The 18,278-nt window shown below is 39.6% G+C and overlaps 1 protein-coding gene across 1 annotated transcript in view; it reads left to right on the forward strand.

The window, feature by feature from the left end:
- Window positions 1-18,278, forward strand: part of Ctnnd2 (catenin delta 2) — a 791,514-nt gene that overhangs the window by 409,078 nt on the left and 364,158 nt on the right. The window contains exon 6 of the mRNA XM_051182606.1: window positions 8,948-9,120. Coding sequence (XP_051038563.1) covers window positions 8,948-9,120 — 173 coding nt within the window. The remainder of the gene's footprint in view (window positions 1-8,947; window positions 9,121-18,278) is intronic.

Below are 18,278 nucleotides of genomic sequence, written 5' to 3' on the forward strand. Positions count from 1 at the left end.
GTCTGTAGAAAGACGGCTTAATTTTAGTTAAATGAAACAGAGCATAGGAACAAGAACAATTTACTGATGATGCTAGGAGCCATTAGCTTCTCAGCATTCTGCATGGCTTGGCCTGAATGAACATGGATCAAGAACTTCATTTAACTCATGCATCCTTGGAGATACAAACAGATATGAGATATCAGGCTGATGATATCTCAGCCAATAACTAATAAAAGTACTGACCGTCAAAATCAAAACTAAAGCTGGACACATACAGAAACAAAAGGACAGCTTGGGATAAAAATGACATATAAGTTAACCATAAATTAAGTTGTCTAATATATTTTAAGAGAACGATTATGTCTTTATTTATTGTATTAATGAATTTGAACTCTATTATATTGTGGATATTTCTGCCATTCGGTGGAAAGCTCATAAGAGCTCATATATGAAGGATTTTTTTAAATGTATATAATTCTGAACTTTCAAATCCCTGCATAATAAAATGTCAGGAATCAATCATGTATAGAATTCTACTCAGAGCAGACAGGACCCAAACAGAGTGTATGCAATGTGGTTACTGTGAACTCATTCTTCACTGTAGATCTACAGTCTGTCCTTTTCATTTTGTTGTTAGAACACTTAATTCACATGAGAACCTTTGAGACATCAAGTTATTAAAATGCTGGAAAATGAAATACTACCATATATCAATATGATTCATAGTATTAAATGTGGGATGTATTTTGTGGAGTGACTTTTCATAATTCCATGAAGGAACACTAACAGCAAAGGTAGAAATAATAGCAATGAAAATGAAACATATGAATCAAACTTGTTAAGCACATGAAAGCCATGGTTAAGGGAAATGGGATCGTGTGTTTTCTTCACTGTTTATCATGGTGGAAACCAAGACTCAACAAGACAGAAAGCCTTGGGGTCTACATGGCTGCTTTGTGGATTTACTCCATGTTTCTCATATCTTCTCACATGGAGAGGGGTTGGTGCCTCAGCTGCAAATATAAATATAAAGTATACTTGGGAATTCTTGGGGGGTAGTGGTATCTGTTGAGACTCTTGCAGAGAACTCTCATAGTCAAACGGTCTTCACAATGCTAACAGATCAACTGGTCTCCATGCTTTACCAATAGCCTTACTAGTCATATGTTTTAAACATCCCACCAAATACCACTGCTTATAATCCATATTCATTGCTGGTATAGTTCCTCAGTAGTATGTAAGGGTACAACTTGTTTGAGAGACCAGAAAGTTTGAGAGCTACTAGAATTGAGATATGACATAGCATCAGTATATATCTCTATGTGAGAAGATGGATCATTAGAAATAGGGTCAAAGTTCACAAGCAACCATGTAGACCTCTGGGACAGGGACAAGTCCACCATTGAGAGACACAGGCTGCTGCAATTTTAGATTCATTTTAAGTCTTTTCTCTTTCATAACTGGCCTTCATTAATTTTTCATTTCTTTTCAAAATTCTTGGTATGCAGAGATGAATCTGCTTTCATTAGATTATTAACTTATTGGGTGTATTTAGTATTTTTCTCCTCATCACTCAATAGTAATACCTAATGGTAAATAACCAGAAGATAAATCTTGTGTAGAAAGGAGCATTTGGAAGCTACATGGGAAGTAAAATCACTGCTCTATGGTTCCACTCCCGGGCTGTATAATGTTCTTTACAGAGCATTGCAAACTAAAATTACATATTTGGCTTATGCTTTTGACAAACACACTTCCTCAGTCTTCTCTTTCATGTACAGACCTAAAGGACGTTGCACTGTGCAAGACCCTTACCAACTTTGGGCCTATGCCTCTATATCAGTCAGGCTTGCAAAAGCAGCAAGACAGTGACATTTGTTGAATTTAAGTCAGTTTAAAGTCTCCAGTCTTCTTGGGACCACTGAAGTTTTAATTCTCACATAAATCATTTCACACGTTGGAATCAACCAGACACAGAGAGGGAAATGGAATGTAAATGCCTCTCTGCTCTCAGAGCTGCCCTGTGGGCTTTAAGCCTGCTGTGTAACAAGCCCCTGGAGCTTCTAGTCAAGTTTTGATGGGGTGGATGGATTGATCTTCTATTCTAGGGCCTCCACCCTGGAACTTCTCCAAATGATAACTCATAAATAAGTTACTAATGGGTCCTGGGTGAAAATAACCAGCTTGGCGCCACCAGGTACATCTTCTGAGTATCTTGGTAAAGTGACAGGTTCTCTTAGAACCCAGGAAGAAGAATCTTCTGCAATAGGTAAACAGGATGCATGGTTCATTTTAAACAAAGTCAGTGTTTATATTCTGCAGAACAATGTGTGGTTACTATAACCGTAATAATCATCTTGCAAATAATTATCAGTCTTCTCCTTTATTTTGTAATTTGTAATAACACCATTGTACATAATCACCATCTCATACTTCACTTAGCCCGATCTAGAATTTTCCATCAGCCAGCTTCCCCGTACCCCTCTTATTTGGTATTGTTGTAAGTGTTTACTCTCATTTAAAGCAAACAAAGTTCTTCTTCAGATCATTCTTAACCTCCTCCAAATATCAAGTAGCAAGAATGCAGAAAAGAGCTTCAGTTTCTCCATTGTTACAGATGTGTGTGAGATTTGGTACAATTACTCTTCATGGCCTGCATAAAAATAAGTTTATTAAATTATCTCACAAAAAAAGGTTACTCCAGATTGTACCATGTCTCTGTTCTTCCTGAAATCTTCCTGAAAAGTGTAAATGTAACTAAAGGTGTGAGGTATGCCCCTTCCTGAAGGTATGCATCCTTTGCATGTTTATTTTTCTGCTGATTATCCTAAATTAACAGTCTCACAAACATATCTCCTTGTTTGCCTGTTCAAGCCTTGCTCAGTCCTCTTAGGGTTTTCCTAATGGTAAATAATTCTTTAAAATCAACTTTATAAACTCTGCCCTTTGAAGACCTACCCTAGTTATTGGGTCTTCACATGCCTCTACAGGTGACTTTCACAACCACACTTCTGCTCTAAAGTTTTCTTTATGTGTGTTTTTCTAATTACTTGGGAAATTATTGCAGACCTAAAATATTTTACTAGCCAAGTTTCACTAGAGTCTGAAGTGTCTTTAAGGTCCTTAGGTGAATTCTCACCATCCTCTCAGACTCCAGGACTCAAACAGCCAGGCAGTCTCAACCTGGATTGCACACACCTTCCTGCCATTCATCATCCTTTTGGGAATGTTTCCCCTGTCTGCTGAGTTCTTTGTACATGTCCCTTAAATATATGTCTCCCTATCCACCCTTTGTCTCCCTGCTTCAACTGCAAATTTCGAAATCAACACAGATGACTTTGTCTGCACTGCAAAGGGTCCCCAGTCTCTTTTCCCTACTGCCACTCAGCAGCACCCTGCTGTCACTTTAGATGCCTGTGATTTCATAAATGTACCCCATGCTAGCTCATTGGGCACTGGCACAACCACTTCTATAGTTTCAGCTCTCATCCCTGCTCCAAGAACCTTTTATCGTTCCTACAGTACACATGTGTCTGCTGGACTATTAACCTTTCTTGGAATTGGGTCTATAGAGAATTAAGGTATAATGGCAGGACAGGGTTAATTTTCCCTGGGCGGTTGGCCATCAGAGAAAGGTTCTGGGAGGTGATATTTAAGCATTTGACATTTGAGAATGAGCTCCACAGTTAGCAGGGAAAGAAATTTCAGGTTGAAAATAAAACAAGAACAACTTTCTCCCAATGACAAAAAAATTTAGCTTTTCGACTCTTGGATGTGACAATAAATGTTTGCTTGTGTTTAATTTTGTTTTTTAGTGCTGCAGGCCACTTTGCTGAATGGTGCATTAGGTACCCCCACCCACAAAACAAAAGTGTTAAATAATAATAATAATAATAATAATAATAATAATAATAATAATATGTGAAACAGCGCAATGACATGTCCCCACTCTGGGTTTATAATTAGCACAGCATGTGGCTCTGTAATTGGACAAGTAGATAATTAATAATGATAATAATAATAATAATAATATAATACTGTGGTATAAAATAATTCACATAAAATCTTGAAGTCTGTGAAGAATTTTCAAAATCACATTTGAAGAGATTAAAATGTGAAGCAACAAGATAAGGCAAGGTCTTGGTTAAGTGCACTCCTGGAGCTAGACAGCAATGTTTGACAACCCCCTCCCCCAGTGGTACCCACTTACTGAGTCACCTCACCTGGGGGACTCTTCGGTTCCCTCAGCAGCAGAGAGACTGATAATACTATTCCTTGCTGAGACTATTTGAAACTTCACTTTGTAATAGGTGCCAAGTGTGCCCTGCAGTTCTCGGGACCTGCTATTGCTGTCACTCCGACCCGCAGCGGCACCTGTGGCTGTGGAATTGTGTAGGAGGACGAGCCCCACATGTGCTGGCTTCTGCTTCTGGGTTGATTTTTTTTTTTCAATACATACCCCGTCATTTTACTTACATTGTTGTGACTTACTTGATGACTCGCAAATGTCACTTAGTCGACCTCTCGCCTCTCTGTGTTATTGCACACTATATAGTTTAATTCCAGAGAAGCTCTCCTTAAACCTGCAAACATACATACATGCTCAACCATACATCATCATAGATACTCTTAGAGTACCCAGTTAATTTCATGAGAAACTGACTGTGTATCATGGTATCTGTGTTAATATGGCCTCTAAGTGGGTCTAAAGCTCTATGTATAAATTAATATTTCAGCCTTTGTACTTCCTGATGTTGAGTCTCTTAAATCAGCAGTAGGCAGTCAGCTCTTCCAGCCCCTGTTGGGACCCAGAAGTAGCAGTTCACTGGGGAAATGATATAATCTGAGAAATGAAGACTTCTGCTGTCTGTTTTGTAGACTATTTCATCCTTATTTTGTGAATGTGTACATGAGACTTAATGTTTTGGTTTAAAGGGCAGCACTTCCTGGATGTGGAAACATAAGACTGGGGTTCAGGCTCCATCTTCAGCCACTAAGCCTGAGACCCCAGCTCTAGTTCTTCCTGTCCCTCTCTGTTCACATTCTGGGAACAATGAAAACGTAAAATACAGTGCTCAGTCCTGACTTCCCAGCCCAGGTTTCTAGAAATGCACTCCCAGATCATGTCTTCGGTTTTCTGTGAAGACAGAAATTATAATCCTGGACTGCTAGGAGATCAGATATCTTCTGGTGCAGTTATTAGCACAGAAGACAATATTTTCAACCATGCAACTTAAGGGGGAAAATGTTTTGTGTTTCTCTCACAAATTCTTCCTCATTATCCCATCATTGACCAGTATATACACTCCATGGCCTCAAGATTGTTACCTAAGTTTGCCTCTAGCCCAAGAAAGCCTACATAGAAATCCAAGAGTCCTAGAGAGAGGAGGGACATATAATTCAAATATCTAAACTAAATGCCTTAAAAATCTTTGGCAAGTTTATATTTTTCTTCCTCACTGCACAGTCACATTAATCAACTAACGGAAATTTGTATGCATTTTGATTTCCATTATAAAGTGATTTAGGGATGTTGTGTGATTTTTTTTTATTTTTTTATATTCTCATGTATGCATGTCCTCCAAAACTAAAAAAAAAAAATCTTGTTGAATTGAAGCCTAATGAACAGTGGGGAAAAAAATTCATTGTACAGTGCACACAGGGTCTGGGCTATTGTCCCGACTGTTTTGTCCTTGGCAGGTGACATATCAGTGTTGTGATGTTATGATACTGTTTGTTGCTGCAATTATCGTTGTCAGAGCACATCTTGGTTTCAGGGCTTGAGATGTATTAGAGGGATAATGAGATAGCGAGTCTCACTTTGTTTTCATTGAGTATTGATCAAATAAATGACTGATTCTATAAAAGATGAGCAGGTTTGATTACCCATGATGCATTTCTCAGGGGCAGATAAGCCATAAGTTCAATTGCATTTTTTTTTTTTTTTTTTTGGCAAAAGAACCTTATGTTTTTATTTGAAAATCCTTTATAAAGAACATTTGTATGTTTGTGGAGATAATTGCATTAAATTCATGAAACATAATATTATTTAACTTGCTAGTCAGGAAAAGTTCACTGGAGCAGATTCACATGCTCTCTTAAAAGACAAATAATTAGAACATGTGGGCATTTTGCTTTATGGATTATGTTAAATGATGTAAGGTTAAAGTTTCTGCTTTATTTTACTCAGTTGAGATTCCCAACTCTGTGCGCTGTTGTGTGTCTTCCATAACCGTCCTTGCCCTTGAGGTACACTGTGGGAGTAAGCTGTGCCCAGTGCATGATGTAATGTGCCCATCTACTATCCTGCATGAAGTAACAGTCTAAAACAGAGTGAAGCTCCTGTTTCTGATAGGTCAGTGACTATCAAGAAAAAGCCATTCCACTTTTACCACATTCACTCTCTGCATTGTGGTCTTCACTGAGGGCCAGAACTAAAGCACTTGGCCAAAGCTCAACACTGCTCTTCCAGGGAGGACCCTGTTTCTTCTCTATAGGTAGCCCCCATGGATCACTACCTCAAAGAGTTTCCTGCTGTGCTTACAAAAGCTCCTCCAGACCTCTGCCTGCCCATTGTCAAGAACGCAGAGGCCAGCTGTTGACTCTGCTGTGCCTGGCAATTTCCGCCACTGCCATCAGGATAGTGGACTTCTGGTACCCTGAATGAAAGAGGATGCATCTCTGCATAGAGGCAGCATCGTTCTGGTGACTAAGCTTGCAATACTGTCAAAACAGATGACATCGTCTTTTTGCAAGCTGTTGAAAACATTACTGCCTGATGTGTACTGTTTCCTTGGGACTCTGTTCCATGTTAAAAGAAAACAGTTGTGCTTGTGCTTTTGTAGAGCCTTTCATGATATGGTTGGGACTTAATGGAAACACAATTTAGAATGGTATCCTCATGTTGTTTCGAAAAGCCAACAGGGGATGAGGAAGGCAGAGACCCTAAATGACATGGATCATGTGAAGGAACACTCCTAAAAATAGGCATGTTATAGTTACCAAAGAATGGTCCTTGTCACATCTAGGGTTTCATTTGAAAAAGAAGGCCATGTTTAAAGACAAATAAGAATCCTGTGATTTCCCACTTACAGAGACAATACTAGTATCTTAAGGAGCAAAGAAAGCATTAAGGATGTTCCATGACTGTCCTGTAGGCCATATGTTCTATTACTCTGTATGAATGAAGAACTTACTTCCTACCATGCTGCAAAGACATTGGTATTGCCAAGTTCTGGCTCTTCTAATACTGTTCCTGCATCAGCCACCTCAAACACACACAAGGGAAACTAGCATAATCTTACTTCTCAGTGAGTGTTTCAATTCTCAAAGTGAATATTAAGTTTGAGTTTACTTTTTTTTTTCCTAAAATAAAATGTACAAACTCTTGCAAGAATTCAATATAAGTAAAATACAAGAAAATAAAGCCAAATTGTGTGTGCCAACTGTGACTAAATTTTAAGGTCAGGGTCCCACTGCCCTTGAGCACCAATAAACACACAGATGATATATTAATTATAAAGCTGTTGGCCATTGGCTAGGGATTCTTATTGGCTAACTCTGTCTTAATTATTAACCCATTTCTATCAATCTATGCATTGCCACAAAGCTGTGGCTTACCCATTAATGCCCGGCATTGTGTTATTCCTTTGGCAGCACCATAATTCGGTCCACCTATGTTTCTCAGAATTCTCTTTGTCTCCTAGCCCTACCTATACTTCCTGCCTCGTTTGCCACAGGGTTTTATTCATCAACCAATAAGAGAAACATATATACAGAAGACATCCCCATCACCCACTAGCTCAGATCAGCTGTCTCTGTGGGTTACCCCATCATGCTCTTGATCCTCCCTTGCTCCCTGTCTTCAACTGGACTCCTGGAGCCCGGTCCAGTGCTTGGCTATGGATCTCTGCATTTGCTTCCATGACTTACTGGATGTAGGCTCTAGATGAAGATTAGGATATTCATCAATCTAATTACAAGAGAAAGACAGTTCAGGTATCCTCTCTACTATTGCTAGGAGTCTTAGCAAGGGTTATCCTTATGGATTTCTAGGAGTTTCCTGGCACCTAGTTTCTCCTTAACCCATAACTGCTTCCTCTATCAATATATCTCTTTCATTATTCTCCCCCCACCCTACACCCAACTCAACCAACCAGATCCCTCATATTCCCATCACCCATCCCCACCTTCTACCTTCCACCACGCCCCCCCCCCCCCCGTTTACCCAGTAGATCTCATCTATTTCCTCTTTCTAGGGAGATCCATGTCTACCTCTTAGGGTCCTCATTGTTATCTAGCTCCTGTTTGGTTAACAATGTCAATCTAAACATCACATCTTTCTCTTTGTTCTCTTGCTGAGCATTGCTGTGATGGCAACGATAACTAGTCAGCAGGGACTATATGAGACCACGGTGAATCCTACATTGTATGAACAGCTATTAATATTTTAAACACTGTCTGCTCTCTGGCACTGTGGTATTACATCATTATTTATACAATGAAATCTGTCACTGTTCAGAAGGTTTTGAGTGTTTTAGCATGCCTGTCAGGAAGTGGGCGATATAATTATATTAATGCAATTAAAATGTACAAAAAGGTGAATTTTTTACATTATTTCTGTTTCTGATATTGTCTGATCCAAAAATAACTACTTGATTAATTTGCTTCATAAGAAATATCTCTATGTAGGTCAGGATGAGATCATTTGAAAAATCTACTCCTCTGAGAACTTTTAAGCCACACCCAACACACACACACACACACACACACACACACACACACACACACTCACCACTCACACAACCTCATCTGGAGCTGAATTTTATGGTCATTTTAGTTCTCAGAATCCAGACGCCTGGAATCATGTGCATGTGATAATTCCAGGCTACTCTCAATAAATAATACATGTCATTTCTGCTTCATTGAGACTGTCACTGACTGCTCTAAATGACTTTCAACGCAGGGCCCAGCCTGCTCTCCCAGAGTGCACTTCAGCTCAGTTCCAAACCTGAAGGGTCTTTCCAGTATCCAGCCAGCTACCATAGCAACCAGACCCTGGCCCTGGGTGACACAGCCCCTTCTCAGCTCCCAGCACGCAGCACACAAGCCCGAGCTGCCACCCAGAGCTTCAGCCAGGTAAGAGCCCTTTGCTCTTTTGTGGGGGTGCGCTCAAGGGGAGCAGGTGCAGAGATAGGGGCACAAGGAATGTGGGAGCCAGAAGGTTTCTGTGGATGTGTGCAACAACTTACAAAAGGTCTTTGCTGTGAATGAATTAAAGGAGTGTCCGACTATGAGTGTAGAATAATATACAGTGAGCAACATTTTCTTTAGGAATGTCTGTGAGTCGCTAATCTTGTATCTCTGTTGTATGCATTTATTGTATGAGTATGTAAATAAGCATATAGTTACCATGCTTACATCTATTTGTGTTATCAGATCAGACAGTCTGAATTTCTGAGTTTACCTGGGAAAATAAAACAGTAGTCTTTATTCTTAAAAATAAATAAATAAACAAAATAAGGCGTGCAATTATTCTTTGAAGTTAATCCTATCAAGGAGCAGTGCAAACTCTTAATCAAATATAGAGAACTAGAATATAGATAATTGTGATTAGCTTAAGAATAGTTACACATTGTCAAGTCAGATTTTGAAGTATACCCTTTATTGTTTCTTTAAGGCATGTGAGTATTCTTTCAATTCCACTGCACAAATTCATTATCTGTAGTTAAAAACAACTTGCTTAAAGCAGACACGTCTAATGCACAGAGGAGTGTAGATACACATATACAGGCACACGCATACACACACACATGCACGCACACAAACGCAACCCCCCCCCCCACATACACACACAGATTTTCTTTTAGGTGGTATAAAAGTTTTCAAAGGATAGTGTGTGTGTGTGTGTGTGTGTGTGTGTGTGTGTGTGTGTGTGTAAGATTTTATTTTTATGATTTGGATGTGTTATATATTCGATTATATATTCAATCAAGTCACCAGCATTAATATATTCTATGTTTATCTTCTTTAATGAAATTTTGAGCATATTTTCAGCTGCATAAGAAATTTTGAACTTATATGCTTTATATCCTAGAATGAAGGACCAACAACTCCCAACTTTTCAATGAGGAGGCTTGTTATTTCTTAGGTACTTACTGAGTATTACATTTACCAGGAGTCCTTTCCAAGTCTTAGAGAACATCACTGTACACCTCCAGCCCATCTCTCTCTCTGATTTCGTATTATTCACCCATGTCTCTTTCCAAAAAACCTGAGAGGTGCTGAAAGCAGGCTCTCCTCTATGAAGCAGAAGGACCTCGAAGGCCATGAGGGCCCACATATTAGATTATAAAGGCTTCATGTAGCCACTACCACAATCAAGTGACACTGTATATTTCATTTCTTAAAGTTAAATCATTCTGATAATTGTATTTTTAAAAAATGACTTCTTTCCTGGAACAACTGCCTTGACAGCTGTGGTTTTGTAAATGTTACAGTCTTGTGTGCTGGGCTGTAACAAAGTGGATAAAAGAGAATTATAAAGCAGTTCATGGACTTGAATGCTTGGCTCTCTGCCTCTCATGAAAGTTTAATCAGAAAGTGTTACAACATTGTAAGGATGTCACAGCTATGTATTTGGAATCATCACAGTTGTAGTTTGAAGGCACCAGTGAGTGTGAATGCTCAAGATACAACTTGAGTAGGCATCAAATGTTGTGGAGGCCAGAGGTGGGATCAAGAAGTCTCAAGACTCAAACCAGACACTGAAGGACTAATGATGAGATGGGAGTTGACCAGCTCAGCTCTAAAAATCTCACTGGTGATTGGAACCATGATGAACTCCAGCCTTGTACTTTATATGAGAAAATGATTTGCTGGATACCCTATAGGACCTGTCATTTCAAAGAAATAGCAGTGAAATGATGAACCAGAAAATTAGCAATTAAACCAAACAATTAGTGTTACCTTCTTGGAAACAGAGCAGTCAGGGCCTATTTCAGAAACATCTCATTCAGATCCATGGGTCCCACAAAGCCCATTCAATATATTCTTGTCAATATTCTAAATGGTGTTACGTCTCCCCTTCAAGCAAGATTAATTTTTTGAATGTCCTGTGGTTAACAAGTGCTACAGGGGTGAATAAGCCCAAATTGTAGCTAATGGATGATGAGCTGAGTAAGATCAATACTCAACAACAACAACAACAAAAAAATGTTTATACATTCTCTCTAAAACATGTGATTCTAAGATGATAGGAATTGTTTCTCTCTTGCTCACAAATCATACCCCAATGTGAATATGAAGCTGTGCCTTCAGTGTTTAAGTTTCTGGTTTCAACTTTTCAGAAGACTCTGGTTGATCCAACATCCTAAGCATTTACTGAATGACCATGACTAATTCTGCAGTAGGCCTTGGGGATCAATTATATCCTTGTGGTTGTGTACTCTCAGAGCCCCATTCGTCACAGGAGTCACAGACAGACAGTTCTTCTGTGTTACTGGCTAGACTTTTTTCAGATGCTAAGGTGAATTCGTGAAGTTGAATTGGAGCACAGCAGATGTACAGTCCACCCCAGTAATGACATCCAGGAAGTGATGGAGTCATCCCAGAGTCTCTGCTCATCCAAGCCAGACAGTTGTCATAGGTTTTAAGCAAGCAGTGTGGTTTACTGCTCCTCATCTGCTTGCTTCTTCCCAGCTAATGCTGGTTCCTATAAGCAGCCCTAATGGAATAGAGCTTCCCTCCCACTTACCTCATCTGTTCATTGATTCATCAAGACATTTATTCTGTGAGCCTGTGTTCTTGGGATGGTGAAGTATAGCAAATAGACATGGCCCTAGTCCTTGGGGACCTTTTATTGTAGCGATATACATGGAAATCAGAAAGTCAACACTTCAAATAACTAAAGCGCATAGTGTATATCATATACTAGAAAGTGACAATCACTTGGGGGAAGGAAATGGACATGGAATAGGATGATACTTGGGAGGAAAATAAGACACTGTAGAATTTTGTGGAGGAGACATTTAGAGAGGGGCATAGTTATAGGGAGAAGGTGAGTGTCATGACCTCCAAGTGGAGTTGTCGGGCATATTAATAAAACAACATGAAGGTCTGGCAACTAGAGCAGGGTACACAGATTTGCCAAGAGACTTAAGTGAATCATTGGTAGAGCTCATCTTTGAGTAAGTAAGAAGCCAATGAAGAGTTCTGAGCAGAGCATGACTATTTGTAAAGGGCATTGCCCAAGGTTCCCGTTGGTTTGATATGGTTCCCATTTGTTTGATTCAGTTCCCATTGGTTTGATTCAATGCAGATTTTCACCTATAAAAAATAATTTCTACATCCTTACTAGCTGGCTTAAGGTCCACCAAGTTCTACCAGGTTCTGCCAGCATCAGGATGATACATCGTAATGATGCCATACCAGCTTCTGTGTAGGTTGGAGAACAAGGAGTTAACTAGCCTCTAGGTTTTTCTTGCTTCCATGCATGTAAAATTTCCTGTTTATTACTTGAAATTCTGTTCACACAACTTATGGCATAAAAGAGCCATTCTGAAAATGATTCTTTTCTCATGTCTAAAAATAAAGTAAAATCATCTAGCAAGTCACTGCTAAACGACACAAAATAAATGAGAAATATGAAATTATATATCTGAGGACACAACCCTGGAAAAGGGCTCTCAGAGCTCAGACATATTTTTAAAGCCATTCACATATTTCCAGGAAGGACCTAAATATGCCTTGGTAATCCTAGGGAAATGGCCAGCAGGAAACTCATAATCATGTGACAGTTACCTAAAATGAAACCATACAATAACAGACACTAGTAGAAGAGCAACAAGCTTTTTTATAGAACAAAACCCCTCATTCCTTTTCAATCTGGCCTATCTGTTTAATGTTACACTGACTTCAGGTCTTAAAAGTCCCTATGTATGCTGTATCATAATTATGAATATGTCAATGTTCATGTCTCCGAGAGGGAACTGAGTACATTGTTGGAGCATGCAATATTACACGGCTACTTTATGAGTGGTGGTAAGGTAGAACCGAAAGTCAGCAAAGGTTCAGAGGAGGGAAAAGTTTCCAATAATCAGCCATTTCATTGATCTCAGCTTGGGAAGGATCACTCTTGCTTACTTAAACATAAGATAAATTATCTTAAAGTACTAGTTTGAAAGTCAAGTTACCACCAGTACATTTAGAAAACACAGCTTTGCATAGATGTATGCCAGGTAGAATGCATAGTATGCATCCAGCATGCAGTGTTTAGAGGACAGAGCATGTTGTTTTATACATTTTATTTGGCATATCTGTGGGACTCTGGCAGGAGGATTTTTTTTCAGATAGTTTTAAAATGCTTCTGGTATATCTGCATTTCATGCTTTGCTTTGGAGTCTTCTCCCCTTTTTTTCATTTCTAGTATAGATATGTTTAATCTGGCTTTGACAATTGAAGTGTTTTGAATTTAGGGGAGTATATATTTGTGTTTCAGCTAGCATTTCTTTTTCTGTGCAAATATTTAGAATATTAAAGTTGTACTGACAAAGCTTTGTGCTGAAGTGAAAGTTTGATGTGATATGTTTTTGCCAGTGTTCATGTAGACTATAAAAAGATGAGCCACTAAGACGCCCTTCCTATATATTGCTTATGTTAAGTATGTATAGGATCTTTGTGTCATTGTTTTGTGATTTCTTCTCCACTTTTCTTTCTATTTTGGGTTTATGGAAGTGTTCATACATAAAATATTTATTAGAATGCCCTATTAGCTATGACCCCACTAAATTTTTATTAAAAGGAAGATAAAGGACAGGAAAACTCAGTATCCAAGGATCCAAAAATTTGTAGCACTATGTTTGTTCTAATGACATCTTGAAATCCTAAGAGTTTAAGGGGTGGAGAATTGGCATACTTGGTACCTCCTGCTGCATCACCAGGAGCCTGGTGGCTTGCAGGATCTCTCCACATCTCCGGTGTGTCTTCTCATTCTCCTGCCTCCTGTCCTGCCATGCCTTCCTTTTATTAACTATTTTTTTCATTTATTTTACATCTCAACTGCAGGTTCTTCTCGCTCCTCTCCCTAGTCCTGCATCTCCCCCACCTCCCTTTTGCCCCTCATTGTAACCCATCTCTGTTCAGAAAGGGGCAGATTTCCCGTGGGGGGGGGGTAACAAAGCATGTTATATCAAGTTGAGGTGGGACCTAGCTCCTCTCCTTGTTCTAAGGCTGGGCAAGGCATCCCAGCATTAGGAATTGATTCCCAAAAGCCTGCCAAAGCCAGGCCTTCTTCTTGTTTCTCTCCTATTCCTACTGTCCTTACCCTCTTCCTTCTCTTTCTCCTCTTCTATTTATTACTTTCCATAGTTTTGGGACCCTCCAGTACAAAGTAATGATCGACAAGGTCTTGGTCTTTTGGCCCTTTAACTGAAGGGGAAAAAATTTATCTTCATTTTTTCTTCAATAAAGTTGAATTTGCCAGTGAGATGTTACCTACAATTTTACTAGCCCTTCATTTCCCACTGATGGTAACCACTGTGGCAGTTAGTGCCTTCAGGGACAGTGTGGGCTCTGTACATAGATGCTGTCTCTTCCCTTTATGTTGTTTATCTGTTTTTATCAAAGCCAGTACCCTTGAGAGAATCGCTAGACAAGCATCACATCATTTTACTTGACTGTTTCCAAAATCAAATCTTTCTTACAGTACCAGGATTTTCTTCCCTTTGAAATTAAAGGTTGCTATCTCCTTCTGTGAACCATTGCAGAGGAACAGTTATCAAATTCCTGTGAACAATGGTAGCATTGCAGAAGCCAATTTGTTACAATAAAGAGCAGATACAGGGAACATAACTCCCTTGGGGATGTAAATTTATCCTCATAGTTACATTTTACAGACTGCTTTAGTAAAACCATTAGCATTTTAGAGTTGGTCATTTTTGTCTTTTGAAAGGTGGGAGAGCCAGTCATTGTCCAAACTGTGTGAAGCCCAGAACTGCCACAAGTGTCTTCTAAGAAACCGTAATGATTTCTCTAGAGCTTTAATCAGCCCTGAGCTGACCTTACAAAATCACCTTACTTGATGGTTCTCAGTGAGAAATCAGTGTCTCCAAAGATGTCATTGCAGTGCCTTGTTCTTCATCCTGGCTCTTCTGAGTCATTGGAGGAGTAAACCCCAGGCATCTCCTTACTGTCTGACCACTTTGCAGTCACCTAGACTGCACTGTGTTAGCTCCTGCAGATGTCACCCTTTCTGGTGCAAGTCCAGGGCTGTGCTCCTGCTCCTGTCTTGGCAGCCTGGATGTGGAGACTCTGCTTGCTTTGAAATGTGCAGTCCAGACTTTTCTTTCATGACCCTGTGCTGACCCAGATGCACTTCAGCCCACTGGGACTTAGTCACCACCATTCAGAGCTGTCTTCAGAGGGGAACCTTTAGTGACAGGTCTGCCCATGTGTCATAACCACAGGAAACCGAGTCTGGGTACAAAGGAGACAGCAGACTGCAATAGACATTCAGGGGGCTCATCTTGGGAGGCCACCAACCAGCAACTTCAGTTGCCCATTCCTGACTGCACTGCGCTAGCTGCCTAGATTCTGAGCAAACATCGCTCCTCTCCCAGAGCTGGGGACATTCTGACGACTTCAGTAAACTTGGCAGGTCTCAGTGTGTCCTCATAAGGGCTGTCATAAATCGGGGACGTGCTTTATAAGATGTGGTTTCATTTAGCATGATGGTAGTGTCCCCATGGTTGGAACTCACGTTTCCTGAGAGCTTGTTAGCTGTCAGGTCACTTGAGAGCTGGAACCAAGGCACTGGGGTCTTTCTTCTTTTCTCCTTCTGCTGTGCTTTGATTTGTTTATATTCGGAATACCAAAAAAGAGACTAAAATAAGCATCCAGGCTCCAAGAAAGGTCCCCTTTGTGACCTCTTTGCCATCCCTGGTTCTTTTGTAGATGATTCAGAATGAAGATCAGGGAGCAACTGTGTGCTATTGAGGCCAGTGCAAGTTTCTGGATTAAATCCACCGTATTCTCAGGATCTCTGTTCTTCCAAAACAGAACAGTATCATGCTTGTGAGTGAGATAGTATACCACACACTAAAATGCAATGAAATATCACAGAAAAAAGACCATATTCAAGAGAACTGGTGAGCCCACTTCCAGAGCACATGGCTTACCGTGCTGGGGCAGCTCCTTGAGTTAGTGACTTGTGGAGTTAGTGAGTGAACTGATGCATCAAGCTTGTGCTCTGTTTTAAAGCCTGTTGTCCCTTCTTCCCCCAACTTCCCCCAATTTCCACATCCAATTACCTTTCAGTAGCAATTAGACAGTATATCCTCTATTAAACAGTTCTATCAAAGAGGCGTGAATCCATTGCACAGAAATAGCCACAATAAACAGACGAGTAACACGCACACATGCATACATGTACACAAACACAAAAATAGAATCTAAAACAGCATATCCTAAGTTTGTCCAAACTAAAACTTACATGCAACGAGATGTGAAGTATTTGTCATATAAAAAAACATTTACAAGTTTATGGTTTCTATTTTTCTTAAGGATTTTCTCACAGTGACAAGATTAAACAGAGCTTACACTGAGCATGTACCCAGGACAACATCCAGGCCCATTCTGATCCAAGTTCTTGTGAAATGTGTTTATCATTATTTGTTGATGGACATTTCTGTCCACCTGGTCCCATAGCCATTTAGTCCGAAATAAACACACAGAAGCTTATATTAATTATAAACCTTTTGGCCTGCTGCTCAAGCGGATTACTATCTCGCTCTTACAACTTAAATTAACCCACAATTATTATCATGGTTAGACACGTGCCTTGGTATCTTTTCTCAGTAAGGCATTCTCATCATGCTTCCTCTGCATCTGGCTGGCAGCAACATCTCTGCCTTTCCTCTTCCCAGAATTCTCCTAGTCTTGTCTGCCTGGCCAATCAGCATTTTATTAAACCAATGTGGGTGACACATCTTAACAGTGAGCAAGAGCATTACCCACATCACTATTGTTCCTTAAGAACCTTTTCAACAATGACACATTTCTTTCCATTGGCATTGCTTATAAATATCCCTATGGAAAGGATTCTAATCCTTAATTTAAAAAAAAAAAAGTCAAATTTTGGCTGATATGTAATTTTGAAAATAGACTTAGTGTACAAACTTAGAGGTAGAGATGAACCCCTACAGGAGTGGGTTGAGTTCTCTACATCTATTGTGTACTGTTTTTGATTCAACAATGGGTTATAATAAGCCATCCCATGAATTGTAAAGTAGACTTAAACTGCAAACTTATGTCTCCCAGACTGGCTGAGAGTTACTAAATGAATTTATGCAGTGAAACAGAAGTGGATGCATGCTCCCATATTCCCACTTCTGCACAAATGATGAACTGTTCTTAGACATTTATCACTCCATCAGTCCCTGTGATGGGCCATAGAACCTCTGGATCGTTTGGTATGGCTATCAATGGGCTTTGCAGCTGTTCAGTCCAATAAGGTGGTCTCCAGTTACATGTGTCTATGTAAATTGAGATTGATCAAATGTAAACTAAGTCCAGACCTTAAGCTGACAAGCACCATTTGAAACACTTGGGGAGTTTGTCTGCCCAGTGGCTGCCATATCAAGACATACCGGTTTGGGACATTGCCAGGCTTACAGTGAGTAAACATGACCATGCTGCTCAACAGGTACCAGTAAGGGTGGTGTCATGGAAAGGCCAAGTGATGGAGGGTTTTGAACAAATGAAAACAGCATGCTATGTTAAAGTCACATTTTAGTACACAGTGAATAATACTTACTGTCTCAGAGAGAATGCTTCTTTCTCCTTTCTTTTCTTCTTGTTAAAAATTTGACCAAACCCCTCCTATATGCCTATTTTTGACTTGGACACCTTTTCTTTCAAAATGTCTAGAGGTAATATGGCATTTTCCACAATTTCTGCAGATTTGGGGACAATTTAAGGAAACTATGTAGATGTTCACATTCAACAGAATATTGTTCTAAGATTAATCATTCCAACAGATGAATGTATAGCAAAGGTGCTTACAAACTGTAGCTTTCCTGGATTATACACCATTCAAATACAGAAATATTGAGAAATTTTCCTATTTAATTAGTTAAGTAGCTTTTTAATTGAGTTATTCCTTTTTAAATTATTTTTATTGTCAAAAATTTCATACATGTGACTGTATATCCATTATTTACAATACTCCCTCTCCATGCTCATGCTCCAACTACCCCCTGTGTCTCAAATGTATGACCTCTTCTTCTTTAATTACTATT

Source organism: Phodopus roborovskii, unplaced genomic scaffold (genome assembly GCF_943737965.1).
Source record: "Phodopus roborovskii unplaced genomic scaffold, PHOROB, whole genome shotgun sequence".
Taxonomy (NCBI): Eukaryota; Metazoa; Chordata; class Mammalia; order Rodentia; family Cricetidae; genus Phodopus; species Phodopus roborovskii.